Here is a 19268-nt window from a genome sequence, read left to right on the forward strand (position 1 = left end):
GGCTAATGAAATTATTATCCTGCGTGGGACGAGATCATCCATCAGCCGCAACAGAACGTTTTTGACTTCCCTAGCGTAACCTGAAAAAAATGTCACGAAATGGCCGGCATTACGCAACTTGACTGAAATTAAGTGTGGCGCACTTGTGACGAATAAGGTGTGACGAATAAGTTTTTACCTACTCGAAAAAAACTAAGTCCCTCAGATACAGTACTTATAGAAAATGGAAACGCAGTGGGGTGTGACGGTAGTGACAAAAAAATGTCACGTGATTTTTCGTGACATTTTTTTCAGGTTACGCTGGGAAAGTCAACGTTTTTTGGGGTTTTTTTTAACTTCAAACTTTCCTTTTTCGGTTTGGTTTTTTAAACCGAAAATTTTTTTAAATTTAATTTTTTTCAACTTTTTTTTATTTTTTTTTTCACTTATCTTTTTTAGGTTTGGCACTTTGGCCTTTTCTTTTAAACAGAATTTTTTTTTTCCGGTTAATGAAATTTTAATATTTTTTTTGCTAATTAATGAAAATTTTAATTTCTTATTAATCACATTTATTTTCAGCTATTGCCAAAGCCTATCTTGTTAAAGTAAAATTGCTTTTTTTCAATATATATATATATATATATATATACATATCGGTTTTTATAACCAGGTAATTTATTATTTTTTTAAAAAAATACCTTTTTTTTCGTTCTTATAGACTGAAATGTTTCCAAATTTTAATTTTCAGTTAATTTTTTTTATTTACTCGTTGATTATTATGAAATTTTAAAATATAATTTTTTCAAACTTTTATTTTCAAAGATAATTACTACATTTAACAAATTTTTTATTTTACATACTGTATAATAAATATAATTTACTGAATATTAACGCTAATATATACATCTTTAACGATCAAGTAATAAATTTTTTTATGCTTTTTAGTTTAACAAGTGTAATGGGAGATAAGAACATAAGAACGTTAGGGATCTTCTTAGATGTAATGATCTCATTAAAATTACTTAAAAATATAAATAAAAATTTTTATTATTAAATATTTAAAATATTCGTAAGATTAAATGAATTGATATTGCAATATTTGCACAAATTTTCTTAATACGAATTATTTTAATCTATAATATTTTAAAACATTTAAAATACTATAATTTTGCACTGCATGTTTGTATGGTTTTGCGCAGTGGTAAGATGAAAAGTAGTATAGTGATTTTAAATAAAAAAGAATTTTTTCTTCAGTTTTTTTTTCTAAATTTTATTTCGATTTATTCACCAATTTTTATATATTTTAATTAATTAAATTTCAATAAAAAAATTTTAGTAGATTGATTGCTACGATCCTTTTTTCCGATTTTTATTTCTTTCTTCCTAATTATTTTTTCATTATTTTACCTTTTACCTTTTAGGTCAGTGTTGTAATATAATCAAACTGTTTGCATGATGAGGTGCCCGAACAAAATAAAAAAAGATTATGTAAAGAAAGACAGGCATGTAACAAAAAATGGAAAAGGCCATGGATGAGCAGTATATTGTATATTACAGCGCAATAAGTTACAGGTTCATAAAATTAGTTACTCCACTAAAGGATTTGTTAGGACTAAAAAGGATTAAAGATGTATTATGTAATTAGTAAATCGATGCCAAAAATGAGGATTGGCATCCTAAAAAGAAAATCGGTAAAAATCAAAATTTGTATATGTATACGTACTTGATACGTATGCCGTATAGTACATTTCAATACTTACCACGCAAAAATGGTTTAAACTTTAAAAAGTAAGTTAATTTTTTTTTTTTGAATGATAAATCAAAAATTATAAAAAAAAATCAACCAAGTGATTAAGATCAAATTATAATCAAGCTGAAATTTGAAAAAAATCCTAGAGACTGTACAGAATACAATCCAAGATTTGTTAAAATTTTTTGATGATTATTTAGTTAACAATAAATCAGTAATTATCTGAAGAATTTCTCATCGGGTTATTATGATCTATAAAAATAGTTTTTTAACGTTAAAAAATGAATCTAATAATTCAAAGAATTTTTTTTTTTCCATGATAAATAATTATTACAATTGAGAACTTTTTTATTGTTTATATGTTTCAAATGAATGAAATTATTTGCTTTTTCTTATTAATAAGTAATATCTGAGAATTTCTCATCGGAGTTATTACAATCCATAAAAATAAATTTTTTGATGGTAAAATTGATCATCAAAATGTAATTAATCTAGTAATAATAATAATTATCAAAGGAATAATAATTATCAAAGGAATTTTTTCTTATCTTGATAAAACAGATTTAATAGTATTCCGAAAGGGTCAAATCAAACCCAGGTTATTGACCCGACTCGTATTTAGGGGTCGGGTTGGGGTCGCACGATTTGATGACCGTAACCCGCATGAACTCGATCCGACCGTCGAGTCGGGTTATACCTTTACTTTAACCTGAGCAACCGATTATATTTTTAAAATTTAAATTTTTTTATATTACAGCTGTTTTCATAAGACCTGGGACAAAATAAATTTTTGAACCCGATTCAGTTGTTATTTATTTTACAAATAAATCTGGATCACGTGCCCAGCTAAAAATACCAGGTCGGCGGATCGGCGGATCGGCGGTTCAGGTTCAAAAATTTAGTTTGTCCCAGGTCTTATGAAAACAGCTGTAAATACAACTTGACGGGTCGAACCCGGGTTATCCGAGTCAGACTATAATTGGGTCAAGTCGAATTCGGGTCATTACTTTACGCACTTTACGCTCGGATCGAGTTCGATACACCTCAAAACCCGACCAGACCCGAACACTAATTATTTAACTGAAGTTAATATAATTGAGTTTTTTTTTTTATTGTTTGTATACAGTATTTTAAATGACTGAAATTTTTAATATTTGTTATTAAGTTATTTAGGATCTATAAAAATTTTTTTTCAACTGTAAAAATGATAGACTACGCCAAAATGATCAAGAGATTTACTTCCACTTTCCACGTCATTTTCTCTATTTATTTTCATATCATGTTAGTAAGATTAATTATGCAAGTAATACTGTGTTATACAATGAAAATTTTTCAATATTATCAAACTTTTTTTTTTAAAAAAAAATCAAAATTAATAATTTAGGGAATTTATGTGATTAAAGAAAAAGCATAAAATACATTTATTTAATTCTTATAATTGATTACAAACTGGTCTATTTAATAAACTATCTATAATTCCAGTGATCAAATTATAAAACTAACATAATATTTAAATTATTTTGCATGTTTTTCTTCTAATAATTTCTCTAATTTCTCTAATTTCTCTTCTAATTTCTCTAACTTATCTAACTTCTCTAATTTTTCATCATGTGATTTTAATTTCTCCAACATTACCTCATTGTCATTAAGATTATGTTCAATTCGAAGTACTTTGAATAAATTTTTCCGCATCTCTGTGAATTCCTTAGTATCCCATTCACCCTCTTTAATCAATCTTTTAATTTCTACTCGTGTCTTATCAACGTCAGCATAATAATGTCTTGAAAAAAAAAAATTCGAATAATTAATAAAAATCAATAAAATCATGACATTAAGTTTGTTTAAAAGTAAAATTACATACATTACTTCAGGAAACCATGTTTTCCAACGTCTCTGATGTGGTAACAGGTAAAATAACTCAATCTCAGCCAAAATCTTTAAAAAATAAATCGAGATATATTAGTATATTTACAGAAATGGAATGATTAATAATATTATTATTTACCTCTGCCTTCTGCATTAAATATGAGACTCTATTATTATCTTCTTCAATTGCTATATTGAGTAATCCAATTAACAAGTTCATAAGATATACAACAACTAAAAGGGAAAATAAAACAATCAATACTGCAATTGATGGATTTTCTGTATATGGCCAATTAGATAATGCACTTGAATCACCTATTGATAAGAAGAATTGCTTAAAAATATTAGAAAATATTATATATATTTACATAATTATGAAAAATTTAAATATACCTATCAAAAATAAATATATAGCAAAAAGAGAAGTTTTAATATCTATAAACATGTTTGTATTCTTATCAGGAATTTGAATCATGAGTGGGTTGGAATTTATATTTCCATTATTATCAATTTGACTATAACTAGGAGCTAAATTCCAAGGATTGTTTGGATCATTGTTATTATTTGTATTATATTGTTCAAGTGAAATTTCAGATTTTGGTGATAATAAAATATAAAATGCATGTGCAAAACTTATTATAATGATAAATAAGACTAATAAAAAAGAAAAAATCTTTTTTCCAACACTAATAATAATTGCAAAATATACACCAAAATATTCAAATGCTCTAAAAAATAATAAAAATTTTATATCCAAAAATAAGCATGAAAAAGAAAGCAATTGAATTAGATACTTATTATTATTCCTATCATTTGTTTGAAGCCAATAAATAGAAGTGTAAATTGAAAGCACATAAGCAATTATATCTGCAATAATAAAATATTATATAATTAATTTCATTTTCTTAAACGTAGTAAAATAATTAAATTAAACATCATATTTACCAAAAATATTCCAAAAATTATAGAACCACTTAGTAATATTATAACAAAATTGACGAATTTCAAAGATCAGATGAATAGATCCAAGTATAATTGAAGCAATAAAAAGTTGTTGTCTAACTTCTTTATTAATATATTGCTGAGGAATTGTTGCAGCAGTAGTAAAGCATCCGAGCAAAGTCATAAATAAAATCCAAATAATTGCATAATAATATTTTCCATAAGCATTCCATTTGAAATTAATTAATGCTTCTCCATTCCATGTTTTATAAATATTTCTATTTATTGTTTCAGTAAATGGACTAGGTTGAGGTTTAATTAACTCTAAAAACCAATTATAATCTTTTGAATAATTAACAAAATTAATATAAGGAATCATAAAAGTAATTGTTGGTGTTGTTGTTATATATTTTTCAATTTTAAGTTTAATATAGAAATAAATATCAGAGGATGTTGAAAAGGAAATATTATTAATAAAATTGTATTTTGATAAAATATAAAATGTAGCCAAATAAAGGGGTAAAGTTAAAAGTATTATTAAAGTTTGAATAGTCCATCTAATAAACCGTAAAAACAAAAATAACAAGAACTTCTTCCACCATTTTATACGAAAATTACAAAAACGTTTATTATGCCATTTTGTCCATAAAAGAGATTTTGATAAATTAGCTATTTGAGGAGATTGAAAAAAAGAATAAAGATGAAAATTTTTATTTCGATGCTCTATACTATAAAAAGAAGAATCTATGATCATGTTCGTTTCTGATGAATATTTTAGAATATATTCTGGATAATATTCATCTAGTAATGGCATTGCAGAAGTGATAATGCTTAAAAATGACTTATTGTTCATTAAATCCTCTTTAAAACAAGCCATACATTTTTTATAAATATCATCAATTAATTCTAACTTATGTTCCTTAATTGCAAATTTTAATAATTCAACTCCATATTTCAAAAGACTTGATTTATTATTTATTACATCTGAAATCCATCCATCTAATCTAAAACTATCATAAGTTGGTAATGGCAAAGTAGATTTTGAAAATATTCTTTTGCAATGTTGAAGTGTTTTCATATATTTTTTCTTGTTATAATTTTTATATGGATCGATAAAATAAAAGTAGTTTAAAAAAATAGATTTGACTTTTTCACTAGATTTTTCATTTTCACTAGATTTGTTATTTTCACTAAAAGTATAAATAAGAATACCAAATGATATCAATATAACAATATCATCATTATTTAATAATGAGCTCGCAATTAATTCATGCTTTTCATAGGATTTTTTAAATTTATAAGGAAAATTTTCAGTTCTCGTGCTAATTGATTCCCATTTAGTATTAATTTTTTTGAAAACTTCCAGTTTAATTTTACCGTCATCAATATTGATATGTATATACCATTTAATTAAATTTCCAGTTAATTCGATTGATTCTTCTCTATCATTTGCTATGGCTTCTTGAAATAATGTAGACACAGTATCCATATTATATAGATTAAATGAATGAACATTTAAGTATTCATCACATTCAACAATTTTATTATTTTCTTTATTTAATTCATCAGACTTTTCGGATGAAAAGTTCGTCTTTGACATCTTTTCGTCAAATTTAGATTTCCAAACACGTTCATTTAGGATTCCAAACACATACTTTGTTTGATAATAAGTTGATTTATCAAATAAAGTTTGATTAAAACTATTTTTGTATTTATTGTTCCAGCAATATTTGATTTCTTTATCTGGTGTATAATAGAATAAAGAAGGTAAAAGAAATAAACCAGTATGATTCATAAAATTATATAGCTGAATATCTAGATGAAAAAATAATGATTTAATGAGTAATAATTATTAAAGTATAAATAAAATTTTTTAAAAATGGTTACCATCATTTATATCCAAAGTAGCAATAGGAATTCTCAATTCGATTGAATAAACGATGATTTTATCATTGATTTTTAGGAAAATAAACTTTTCATTACTGAATAATCTAATATTTTTTGTTTCAAACTAAAAATAAATAGTATTTAATATATTTAATTATAATTTAACATCGATTGGTTTGAAAATAAATTTTATAATATTTATTACCTTATTCTTATACTTATTATTATCGAATATTTTTACACTTTTCTCAGTATTAATATTCCATTTATAAATGTAATCATTTGAAAACAGGTAAACTTTATCATATTTTGATATACTAATTAATTCATAATCTTCGGGTATCTTGTAAAATCTCTTACATTCCCATTTGTCATTTTTAGTTTGTGTGGAATAAATCCAAATAATTTTATGTTCCCCAATATTACGATTAATGTAGACTAAACTATATAAAATAAATTCACCTTTTGAATTAAAGGTACAATAATAATTTGAAGCATCTATTTCTAAATTTAATGCAATTTTATTATCTTCATTATTCATATCGATTACTAAAAAACATTAAAATAAATATCAATTTCCATAATTTAATAATTACATAATCAAACAATTATTACTTACTAAAACTTTTTTTATTATCATGATCATAAATACCAACAAGTTTCTTATCATCAGAAACACATAAACTTCTTACATAAATATCATATGCAGTCCTTTTGATATATCTATAAATTTCAACAGTTTTATGAAATTTAAGTTGAACCTTATCTATATCTTCAACATTCCAACCAACAATTGAACGATCTTCTTCACTATAAGTAATAAGGTATTTTTCATTTGGTGATATTTCTATCATAGTAATAGGTTTGCCATTATGTGGTTTATGTGGTTCATCATCGAAGATAAATATTTTATCAACATCAATTTTATCAACTTCGATTTCGATTTTGTTAGTATCATCGTCAATTTCGATTACTGAATTGTCGCTCATTTGGTAATCGTTTATAAATATATAAATTTATTACTAAAGAAATTATTTTTTATATCGTCCATTGGTGATTATATCCTTTTTTTTATTTGAAACACGTGTAAATATGCATGGATATACAGTACGTAAAATTTCGCCTCTTGCATAAAAAAAAAAAAATTTTTTTTATTATGAAAAGTTAATTGAGTTTAAAATATATGTATAAATCTGTACGTAAATTTCGCCTCTTGCATTAAAAAAAAAAATTTTTTTTTATTGTGAAAAGCTAATTGAGCAATGATAAACTTTCGACAAAAAATTTTTCGTGATCAATTTTAAGTATTTTTTTTGTGCATGGTTGTACATATATATAAGGAAATCTCAAATGAAAATATGTCTTTTTTAAAAACGACACTTTTCTTTTTTCGGTAACTAAATACAATAATTATTTATTTATCTTAAACTATAATATAAAAATAGTCTAGAAATCCTTATTAGGAAAATGGTTACATACTTTTGATTATCGGGCTGTGTTAATTGTGTAATGTATTTTTAAAAAAAGTTTCGTAATAAGGACGTTTAGCTACAAAAATAAATCCTTTGTTATAAAATAAAAATTATAACATTTCCCGAGTCTCTTAACGAAAATAAAAATAAATATGAAAATAAAAAAAAATTTTAAGAAAGAAAAGAATTTCTAAGTTTACTAATTCAATAAAATACATAAAATATATTTATGAAAATTTAAGAACAAATTAAAATAATAATTTCCTTGAACAAATCTATGAAATATAAAATTATATTTTCAATATTTCTTGATCATATTACTTTATAATAATTAACCAATAAAATAAAATTCTCTTAGATAACGTCATCGCAGACAACGTCATTTCGGACCGCAGTAAATTTAAAACATTAAAATTTTATATAATACTGCGGCCTAAAATTAATAATTTTACTAGGTAAATTCAGCCCTTACAGTACCCAATAGCTAATATATACACTATTTGACGTTGAACGAATGTAGCAAATATAGATTTTTAGATATGAATACTATGTGTTACATGCTCACAATTTAAAAGATATTCAAATTTAAAAATTTTTCAGTAGTATCGTATCATTATAAAATTCTGCAATCATTAAATTAGCTAAGTTAAAAAAATCAAGCCGTCAGCCGATTAATAAATTTACTGTACATCATGTGACATATTTGACCCCATGCGATGATCGCCCAGGCGACAATCACCCAATCAATTATACAGTATTTATATGGATATGCTGTATTTCTTGTATTTATTATTAACATCTTAGCTATATACTTGCATTGCAAATATGAGCAGAATTTCATTAATATTTCTTTATAATATAAAAAAATGGCATAAATTTAAATGATATATAAAGATGATTTTATTACACTTTAAATTACATTTATATAATGGAAATTTGTAAATTTCAAATGACATATACACTTCATGGAAATTGGAACTAATTTCTGTAACATACATTTTAATTAGATTTAATCTGTTAAAAATGGAAGGAAGGAAGCCAGTGATAGTAAATTACTGGTAAATCTATATGAAACGTGACATGTACAAAATTTCTCTAAATTTATTGCATCGCTTTGTATAGGTATAACAAAAATTTCAGATTTTTTTTTAAAATTTTTTTTTCCAATGATAATAGAGCAGTATAATACACAAGACAGAAATTATATAATAATTTTTTTTTTTAATAACACCAATAGAACGTAAAATTTTTTGTTAAAAAATTTTTTTTAATAGCAATAGATCATTATAGTACAAAACTTTTCAGGAATGTTTCTTTTCAATAATTAATCCCATTGCAACGCAACAGGCTACAGCTAGTAATTTATTAAAAAAATCTTTTTAAAAAAAAAAAATTACTAATTAAATTTTGATTATTTTTGTAAATGCTAGCAAAATGCAACTTATAGATTAAATTTGAATATTTCAATACAGAAAATTAAGCAATGAGGGACGAAGTCCCCTGCAAAATGCATATTCTAGTTAATGCCACAAAATAAAAGGGTAAAATTTTTGTACTATGATGTCATAATAAAAATTTTAGCGTAACATTGTAAACAAATGAATATTTGGTCGAAACATCAAACCGTATGATCGAATGGAAATTATAATGATTTTGTTTTTTCTCCCTATTCCATAAAGGTATGTAATAATATATAATTTTGGTTCATTCTTTTAAGAAGGTTACCAAATTGCCATTAATCATGTAAGAAATATTTGGTGATATGAAAAATTTTTGCAACTTGCGCTACCATAATTTTATTCGCATAAACAAAGACAAAATTTCAATTTACATTACTACATTAGTTATATAGCCACTCAATTCACATAAGCTGTATGTTAAGCGATCGTATCCCGGATTCTCGGTAAAATTAAAGCTATAAAGATTCTTCTTTATGTATAAGATCTCCAACTTGAATAAGTGGCGTTGGACGCAAATATAGTTCATTTTCTTTATCGTTCTTATATTTGGTTAAAAGGGGTTGTTCTCTGGCTCTGGGAGTATGAGACGAGCTAGCCTTCCCGGTTTTATCATCCTTGTTGGCGTAAATCCTAAACATATTTCCAGACCTTCGTTCTTCTCCATTGGCAAAATTACGTCCTCCGGCTCCTTAAAGTTAAAAAGACATGAGAGTTTGGTACTAATCAGTAGAACTTTAAATAGACTTACCAGCTGATTTTGTTCTAATAACTTCTCCAACTGATTCAAAGTTAACGCCATTTTTACGAACTTCGATTTCCTTATACTCAGTTATACTCTTTGAATGCTAAAAGTTCAACAGATAACATTTTAATATATTGAGATTTAAATGTTCTAGTGATTATAAATAACTAAAACTTCGTCGTCTTCTTCAAATGGTTCACCTGCTTCCTGTCACTTTTTTAGTGCAGTTATATTAATAGATTTTCTGGCCAACTCCTCCAAATGCTCTTTCGTTCCTGGCATTTGCAGTAGTTCTAAGGCCTTTTTGTGTCGTAAAGCTAAAAGTTTATCTGACATGTTTATAGTTTTGTTTTCGCGTTAAAAATTATTAAAAAGTTAAATAAATCGAATGTCATAATTGCTACATCACACAAATCATTCGAATTCTTGACGCATTACGATATCAATAGACACATACATATATAGAATCGTTTATTCTGTAAGTAAATCGAAAAATTGTCTTATTTGATTTATGTGAATATACTTGTAATTTATAACATGAGTTTGAGTCTAATATTAATCTAATCAATCTAATCAATCTGATATTTTAACATATTTTTAATACCGGTATTATTTAAATAATTACGTTACGTTTTGTTGATACCGTTACGTATGGTTATTTATTTACAGTTATAATCACTAATTTGCTGGTATGATAATTCATTTACTGTTCGTAATATATATTACTACTATTAAAGTTACAGATATGTTACGAAATAACATATACAAAGGATCCATACCTGTAATATCATAAAATTTACACAAGCGTCCAACTGATAATAGCAAATAATGAAAAGCAATCAGCTAAACAAGAAGGAATTTATGGAGTATTGCCTTATAAGTTTTACGTGGATATCAATATACAAAAACTATGATGCCACTCAAAATTGAATTGTTTGTTGTTTATATATTTTATCAGAAGAATATTATAGACTTGATATAGTAATGTACATATATAATCTAGAAAATATATTAATTGTTATAAGTTTATACCGTTAAAAATGTGTTGGAAACTTCTCACTTCACCCTTATTTATCCATATCCAATTTTACATGTACGGTTCATTAATAAATAATATTAGCAATTAATCATACCATTGTATTTTTTGTTTAAATAACAAAGTATAAAAAATATAATTTCAAAGCTATGAAACTTCAGTTTTCTTAATTAAAAAAAAATTATCAAACCATGAAAATATTGAACTAGTTCATTTTTACAACAATTAAACGTCATATTATGTTGGCGTTAAATCATTTTGCGTGATTCATCTCAGTCTGTTGATTTCTTCATACTTATATGGATTGTTAAAATACGAAAACAAAAAAATTATAGGATTGTTAAATTAGTTGAATTTCGGACGAATTTAAGTATTCTAAATAACAAGATGAATTCGAAGATGATTATAATTATCGATTCTTTGAATTAAAAAAAAAAAAGTTTTGTGTTATGTTACACGGAAAATTAGATCAACAGGGCTAATGTTGTTTAACATTATTCGATCATCATTATGGTCGCACAAAATAATCTAATTCGACCGGAGTTTATTTCCGTTGTTTATTATATAAATTAATGATAGTTTCAAATTTTGCTTAAAAAAAAAAAAAATTATATAAATATATATCATTATCCGGATACCATATAAAATTAGGTTATTCCAATTATAAAAGATTCATTAAACTTGAAAATAGAGAATGTCTAAACTCAATAAAGATATTCTTTTCTTATTATTTGAAGAATTACAAGACGATTCAAAATCTCTCTTTTCATGTCTAATGGTTAATAGACTTTGGTGTGAAACTGTGATTCCAATTTTATGGAGGAATCCTTGGAACTACCATGGTATTAATTATTATAATAAAAATTATTTATTTACAATTATTGCTTCTTATTTATCTAATGATATTAAAGAATTTTTAACAAGACTAGGAATTCAATTATTGTCAATTTCATGTCAATCACTTTTGTTTGATTATTTATCTTTCTGTAGAAGCATTAATGTAAATATTATAAACTCTATAATTTCTATTGGATCTTCTTCAGTAGATCATCGATTGTTTTTACAACAAGAATTTTATGGTCTCGTTATGAAGAAATGTTCAGAATTGAAGTATTTGGATATGAGATCACTCGAGTATCAAATATTTTATTTTCCAGAAGCTAAACTCCGGTTTGAATCACTCTATGAATTAAAATGTGATACATCTATCGACATTTCATACTTTTATGGATTAGCACGTATTTGTCAACATATACAGAAGCTCACCATTATTAATAATATTAACAAAACTAATCTTGGAATTGTTAAATTAATTGAAGTTCAAAAAAATTTAAAGTATTTTGAATGGATGGATGAATTTGATGGTTTTATCTCTAAAATAGATCCTTATAAAGAAATTCTTCTTGCATTAGAAAAAAAGGCAGATACTATCGATCATTTAGAAATATATTTAGACTATTTAGATCGCACATTGCAAAAAGTACTCCCAAAACTTCATAAACTAAAATCATTGATAACTAGTTTTGAGGCTTTCAGTGAGGAACAATCAAAAAAGTGTGTTTATCGTGATCTTGAGGTCTTTAGAGTAGAATATTATTGTTTAAAAGCAAATTCAATTATAATTGAAAATAGTGGAGGACATATAAAGAAAATTACAATAGACCCTTGTGAATATTATTATTATGAATATTATAAAAACTTTAATGAATATTCCCTCATTTTTATTCGTAAAATTTACGAAAATTGTCCCTTGATTGAATATTTGTCTCTTGTATTTTCATCGTCAAAGCAACATTTTAGTGAATTTGAAAAATTACTAAAAGTTTGTCAAAATTTAAAGTCATTATTATTAATTATATGTATCATGGATGAGTTAGAAACTGATGAAAAAAATTTAGAAAATGGGAAAGAAGTATTAAATACATTAATTAGATCAGCGCCAACTAATTTAAAAGAAATTAGATTTTTTGATCATATTAAATTCTCTTTGGAAGCCTTGGAAGAATTCTTAGAAAATTGGAAAGGTCGTCCACTTTCCATACTTACATCCGATCCTCTTTATGAAGGAGAAAATTATGTAAAATTGATTAATAAATATAAAAATAACGGAATAATTAAAAGTTTTAGACATGAATCTTCAATGAATGTAGGAGATATGGATTTTAAGATATGAATACTATGTTATCACATTTTGTTATTATGTTAGTATTTAAAATAAAATTGTTTGTTGTTTATATTATCCATGAATATTATAAATTTTATAGTAATAATCTAGGAAATATATTTTATTATTTATAAATTATTGTAAGTTTATTACGTTAAAAATGCGTTGTAGTTGTGGATTTATTTATTAGGCAATAGAAACTTCCTTATTATCCAATTTTACATGTACGGCTGATTAATAATAATAATAATCATACATACCATTGTAAAAAAAGTTCTTTTTTTCTAATAAAAAAGTATAAAAATAATTTCAAAACTATGAAACTTAGTTTTTTTAATTTAAAAAATTAAAAAAAATTATCAAAGCGGGACAATATTGAACGAGTTCATTTTTACAACAATTAAACGTCAAAATATCATGTTGGCTAAGCTTCGTTTTAAATTATTTTGCGTGATTCATCTCAGTCTGTTAATTTCCTAATACGAAGACAAAAAAATTATAGAATTGTTAACGTTAACTGGTTGAATTTTGAAAGAATTCAAGTACAGTATGATTCTAAATGACAAGATGAATTCGAGGATGATTATTACCGAAAATTCTTATATAGAAATCCTTCTTGAATTAAAAAGCAGATAATTCAATCGCCCACAAACAAATACTTCTAAAAAATTTATAAATTAAAAGCATTAATTAGTTAACGATTTCGACTTTTTTTACTAAGAATTAATTAATCTCGTTAATCTATCTCGACCTTGAGACATAAATTATATTTCATTAAATGCGGCTTCCAGTATGATTGAAAATAGCGGAGACCGTCTAAAGTAAATTTTATCAAAATATTATAATGCATTTCCTGAATTTAAAAAATTTATCAAAATTTAGCCATTATTTATAGTTCAGTGTATATCATAGCTGTTAAAAATACTCTCAGCTTAGATCGGCATTAAATAATTACGGTACGAGAAATTAGAAATTCTTAGAAATTGGTTCCATTAACTATAAAAAATCGATTAATAAATAAAAAAAATAATGTGGTAATCAAAGATTTTTTTAGATTTGAATCTAAAATAAATACAATATCAACTTTAAAATATAAATACTAAGCCCACCTTCGCTAAAGTCAAAATTTTATAATTTAATGTATTTTTACTAAAAATTAATATTACGGTACTACAAATATAATAATAATAAATAAGTGGTTTTTAACCTTTATTATGCGATTGTAAGATCCCTGCTAATTGACGTAATGTTTAATCTTTTCATGTGAAACATCATAATGGTCGCACAGAGCAATCTCATTTATAAAGACAGTTTTTCGTTTCTTTTTTTTTTTTTTTTTTTTTTTAAAAAAAAAAATATTTAAATTTTGTAAAATTATACTAAAGTCATCTTTAAAAAAAATATTTCAATTACAAAAAATTTATTCTAAAACATTTTTCATTATTTTTAGATAAAGAATGTCAAAACTCAATGAAGATATTCTTATTTTAATATTTGAAGAATTACAAGATGATTCAAAATCTCTCTTTTCATGTCTAATGATCAATAGAATTTGGTGTGAAACCGTGATTCCAATTTTATGGAAGAATCCTTGGTGTTATGATATTGATTATCGTAATAATAAAGGTTATTTATTCAACATTATTGCTTCTTATTTATCTGATGATATTAAAGAATTCCTAACAAGACAAGGAACAAAATTACCGTCATTTTCAAACAAATCACTTTTGTTTGATTACTTATCTTTTTGTAGAAGTATTAATGTTAGTACTATCAGAATTATAACTTCTATTGGATCTTCTTTAGCTTATAATCAATTTATTTTGCAACAAGAATTTTACCGTCTCTTTATGAAGAAATTTCCAGAGTTAAAGTATTTGGATATGAAATTTATTAGGCATCAAATATTTTATTTCCCAGAAGCTAGGTTTCGTTTTGAATCACTTTGTGAATTAAGATGTGACACATCAATTGATTCTTCATATTTTTATGGATTGGCACAGATATGTCAATATATACAGAGACTTATCATTATTAATATAAACCCAAATGATTATCATGGTATTGCTGAATTAATTGGAGCTCAGAAAAATTTAAAGTATTTTGAATGGAGAGATGATGATGATTTATATGTTCCTGGACCAGAGATTCTTCTTGCATTAGAAAAAAACGCAAACAGTATTAATCATTTAGTATTATATTTTATGCATATTGATCACACATTGCCAAAGGTACTTCCGAAACTTCATAAACTTAAAACGTTGATAACTAATTTTTCTAATTTCAATGAAGAACAATTAAAAAAGTGTGTATATCGTGACCTTGAGATCCTTAAAATAGAACATTACAATTTAGAAGCAGCTTCAATTATAATTGAAAATAGTGGTGGACATCTAAAGAAAATTTTATTAGAGCCTTTTGAATTTGAAGATAATGTAGATAGTTTCGTTGAAGATTCTCTTGTTTTTATACGTAATGTTCGTAAGAATTGTCCTTCAATTGAATGTTTATCTCTTGCATTTTCACCATCAGAGGAGCATTACGCTGAAATTGAAGAATTACTAAAAGTTTGTCAAAATTTAAAGTTACTATTATTAGTTATATTTGATCATACATATGAAGAATCATTTTATGATGAAAAAGTTTTAGAATATGGAGAAATTTTATTAAAAATATTAATTAGTTCAAAACCAACTAACATTAAGGAAATTAGATTTTATGGTGATTTTAAATTCTCTTTGGAAGTCTTGGAGGAATTCTTAAGAAAATGGGAAGGTTGTGCAATTTCCATACTTATATCCAGTTATATTTCGTCACATAATAATATTTATGAAGAAGAGGATTATAAAAAATTGATTGATAACTATAAAAATAACGGAATAATCAAAGATTTTAGAAGTGAATCTTATATGGATGTAATGAATGTAGAATTTAAAGTATAATTGTATAAATAACATCAACATTTTGTATCTTCGTTAGAAATTAATATACTGTATAAACATTGTAAACATAAAATATTAAGTTCAAGTATTCATTTAATAAATGATTTTAATTCAACTTGTAATCTTAGAAGTTTTTTTTTTCCAAATTTACTACCCAATGATTTCTAATTTATATGCCATTACTCAATCATTATTATGATAATCTAATTTGACACCGTTGTTTATTATATAAATCGGTAATAGTTTTCTCACTTTTCATTTTATTTATTTTTTTTTTTTAAAAAAAAAAAATATTATTATAATTAGGTTGCAGTTCTTACCTCTTACGTCGCTACGTCAATGTCGTAAAAGTGATACTACCTTTTGTCATATGTACGATTGTACGTATAAGATATTAGGTTAGTAATTTAATTTTAACACTGGCCAAATTGTAATTTTTGGCCAAAAATTAAATGTAGTAATTAATCACTGGTAGAGATCAATAAACAAGATAGATTAATATAAAAAATTTTGGATTACATCATATGTTGTATCTTGCCGTGACTTTGCCGTAAAGTAACTAACCCTTGGCATAAGAAATGACTGTAACCTTAATTATAATATCATATAAAATTCCCTCATTCAAATTATAAAAGATTAATCTAAAACTTTATTATTTTTGGTACTTTTGGACAAAGGATGTCCAAACTTAATCTCTTCTTATTATTTGAAGAAAAACTAGATGATTCAAAATCCTTCTTATCATGTCTAATGGTTAATAGAGTTTAACGTGAAACTGTGATTTTAATTTTATGAAGGAATCCTTGGTAATATAATATTAAATCTAAGTATAAAAATTATTTTTTCATCACTATTGCTTCCTATTTATCTAATGATATTAAAGAATTCCTGACGAAACAAGGAACAAAATTACCGTCAGTTTCACACCAATCACTTTTGTTTAATTATTTATCTTTGTGTAGAAGTATTAATGAAACTATAATTTCTATTGATCAAATACTCAATTGTTTTTGCAACAAGAGTTTTATGATCTCTTTATGAAGAAACGTCCGGAATTGATGTATTTGGATATGAGATAAAGTGAACATCAAATATCTTATTTTCCGCAAGCTAGGCTTCATTTTGAATCACTCTTTGAATTAAAATGTGTTCCATCAATAGATTTGTCAACATTTATAGAGGCTCATCATTGTTAATAACATAAAAAATATAAAATATATAAATTCAAAATCATGAAATTTAATTTTTTTTTAAAAAAAAAATTAACGTGTTCGCTTTTACTATTAAACGTTAAATTATGCTTCGTTTTAAATCACTGCGAATTAAAACATGATACATCTCAGTCTGTTGATTTTGATTTTCATACTTTTACGCATCTGTCAATATACCGTACATCTTCGCTAATACGAAAAAAAAAAGTTACAGAATTACTAAACTAGTTGAATTTTGGAAGAATTTAAGTACTTGGTAAGATGAATTCGAAGGTGATTATATTACCGAAAACTCTTATAAGGAAATTCTTCTTAAATTAAAAAAAAGTCATATAATCTCAATCGCCAACAAACAAATACTTCCAAAATTAAAAGCTGATGATTTCGACTTTTTACTAAGAATTGATTAATCTCGTTAATATATAGCGACCTGAGACAGAGATTATATTTCATTAAATGCGGCTTCCAGTTTGATTGAAAATAGCGGAGGTCATCTAAAGTAAACTTATCAAACGTTATGTATTAATTATTGAAAAGGATAATTTTAATGCATTTCCCTGAACTTAATAAATTTACTGAAGTCTCTCAAAATTTAGACATTATAGCTGTTGAAAATACCACTTAGATCGCTATCAATAATTTACGGTATGAGAAATTAAATTCTTGGAAGATTTCTAGGAAAATGGTTTCCATACTTATAAATTGATTAAAATAATGTATTAATCAAGAATTTTTTAGATTTGAATCTATAACAAATACAATATCAACTTTAAAATATAAATACTAGACATACCAGTCAAATTTTAGAAATTAATATTACTGTTCCTAGAAAAATTGATGCATAATTTACGAAAAAAGTATGTGAACATTCTCTATTGAAACAATAAGAACCGATTTAATTTCTTGAAGCAGAATTCTCTTTGTTGAATTTCTTTCCGCTCATGCCATTCCACAGGTCCCTATAAATTAACATTTCTTGTGGGACATCTATAAATTAAAAGGAATGGTTAGCTTTCGCTAAGTACTCTACTTAAAAATTTCGTCCCACCATCTAGTAGGTGACGTGAGGCAGTATCCTTCTAAAGTATCAAGTAACATAACGAAGCAGTTCGGATCTTCTTCCTATATATTAGTGTCGATATTTTCACCGTCCGTTCCTGAAAACTGCACAATAAAAGGTAAAGCTACGAGTATCTGTTTGAAAGAACTTACAAAAACACAGCTTTAGGTTATTGTGTCCTTTCACTGACATCTCTCCTGGACACACAAAGATTTGTTATCATCCAGAAATTCTGAAAACAGAGAAGGACGTTCACAGTAAAACTGTGGCCACGAAGCGCTTCCAGTTCTCTGAATCCAAAAGTCCTCAATGAGAACAAATCAATTGCATGAGTCAAAGTTGAGGAAGATACATAACTATTCCTCATTGTGGAACAGTAGACCTCAACACTGAGAAGATCTTATTCGTATCTCAGCCAGGTCCGTCAGTTAACAGAGTTATCATAGATAGACCTGCCAGCTCACAAGGTTGCCATAACTTCCTTGATCATTGCATCCACTTGTTCACCTTCACCAGAAATGAGGGCAGGCAAAAGCCCACTCTCTTTAGCTTTACGAAAACAGTTCGACATACCTTTAATATTGGAGGTCCGGAAAAGGGATGACGAGACGTCATTCGAAGTCACGTGACTCCGCGGAAAATTTTTTTCCGATAACAAATTGTTTTTCAGGTGCAACGAGTTGTTGAATGGGTTCTTGGAATACTGGGCTGGATAAGCATACATTTCGGGAGTGACTATATATATTATGGTATCCTT

At 25.5% G+C, this 19268-nt stretch overlaps 5 protein-coding genes across 5 annotated transcripts; 2 read left to right on the plus strand and 3 right to left on the minus strand.

Annotated features, from left to right (window-relative positions):
- Positions 1 to 3244: 3244 nt before the first annotated feature.
- Positions 3245 to 3749, minus strand: OCT59_012779 (uncharacterized protein; the record flags this gene model as incomplete). The annotated part of the gene is made up of 3 exons (XM_025321045.2): positions 3245 to 3509; positions 3591 to 3664; positions 3735 to 3749. 3 exons carry the CDS (start codon positions 3747 to 3749, stop codon positions 3245 to 3247), a joined length of 354 nt encoding a protein of 117 aa, XP_025169926.2.
- A 1325-nt stretch (positions 3750 to 5074) lies between these two features.
- On the minus strand, positions 5075 to 7413 carry OCT59_012780 (uncharacterized protein; the record flags this gene model as incomplete). The annotated part of the gene is made up of 5 exons (XM_066140360.1): positions 5075 to 5094; positions 5156 to 6352; positions 6425 to 6548; positions 6630 to 6973; positions 7044 to 7413. The coding sequence occupies 5 exons, from the start codon at positions 7411 to 7413 to the stop codon at positions 5075 to 5077; spliced, it is 2055 nt and encodes a 684-aa protein (XP_066001245.1).
- Positions 7414 to 9811: 2398 nt separating this feature from the next.
- On the minus strand, positions 9812 to 10557 carry OCT59_012781 (uncharacterized protein; the record flags this gene model as incomplete). Its single annotated transcript, XM_066140361.1, has 3 exons — positions 9812 to 10044; positions 10105 to 10201; positions 10537 to 10557. The coding sequence occupies 3 exons, from the start codon at positions 10555 to 10557 to the stop codon at positions 9812 to 9814; spliced, it is 351 nt and encodes a 116-aa protein (XP_066001246.1).
- Positions 10558 to 11828: 1271 nt separating this feature from the next.
- OCT59_012782 (uncharacterized protein) lies at positions 11829 to 13307 on the plus strand (the record flags this gene model as incomplete). The annotated part of the gene is made up of 1 exon (XM_066140362.1): positions 11829 to 13307. The coding sequence occupies one exon, from the start codon at positions 11829 to 11831 to the stop codon at positions 13305 to 13307; it is 1479 nt and encodes a 492-aa protein (XP_066001247.1).
- A 1448-nt stretch (positions 13308 to 14755) lies between these two features.
- Positions 14756 to 16370, plus strand: OCT59_012783 (uncharacterized protein; the record flags this gene model as incomplete). Its single annotated transcript, XM_066140363.1, has 1 exon — positions 14756 to 16370. One exon carries the CDS (start codon positions 14756 to 14758, stop codon positions 16238 to 16240), a length of 1485 nt encoding a protein of 494 aa, XP_066001248.1. The 3' UTR covers positions 16241 to 16370.
- Between the last annotated feature and the right edge of the window lie 2898 nt (positions 16371 to 19268).

This window comes from Rhizophagus irregularis, chromosome 20, assembly GCF_026210795.1.
Source record: "Rhizophagus irregularis chromosome 20, complete sequence".
Classification (NCBI taxonomy): domain Eukaryota; kingdom Fungi; phylum Glomeromycota; class Glomeromycetes; order Glomerales; family Glomeraceae; genus Rhizophagus; species Rhizophagus irregularis.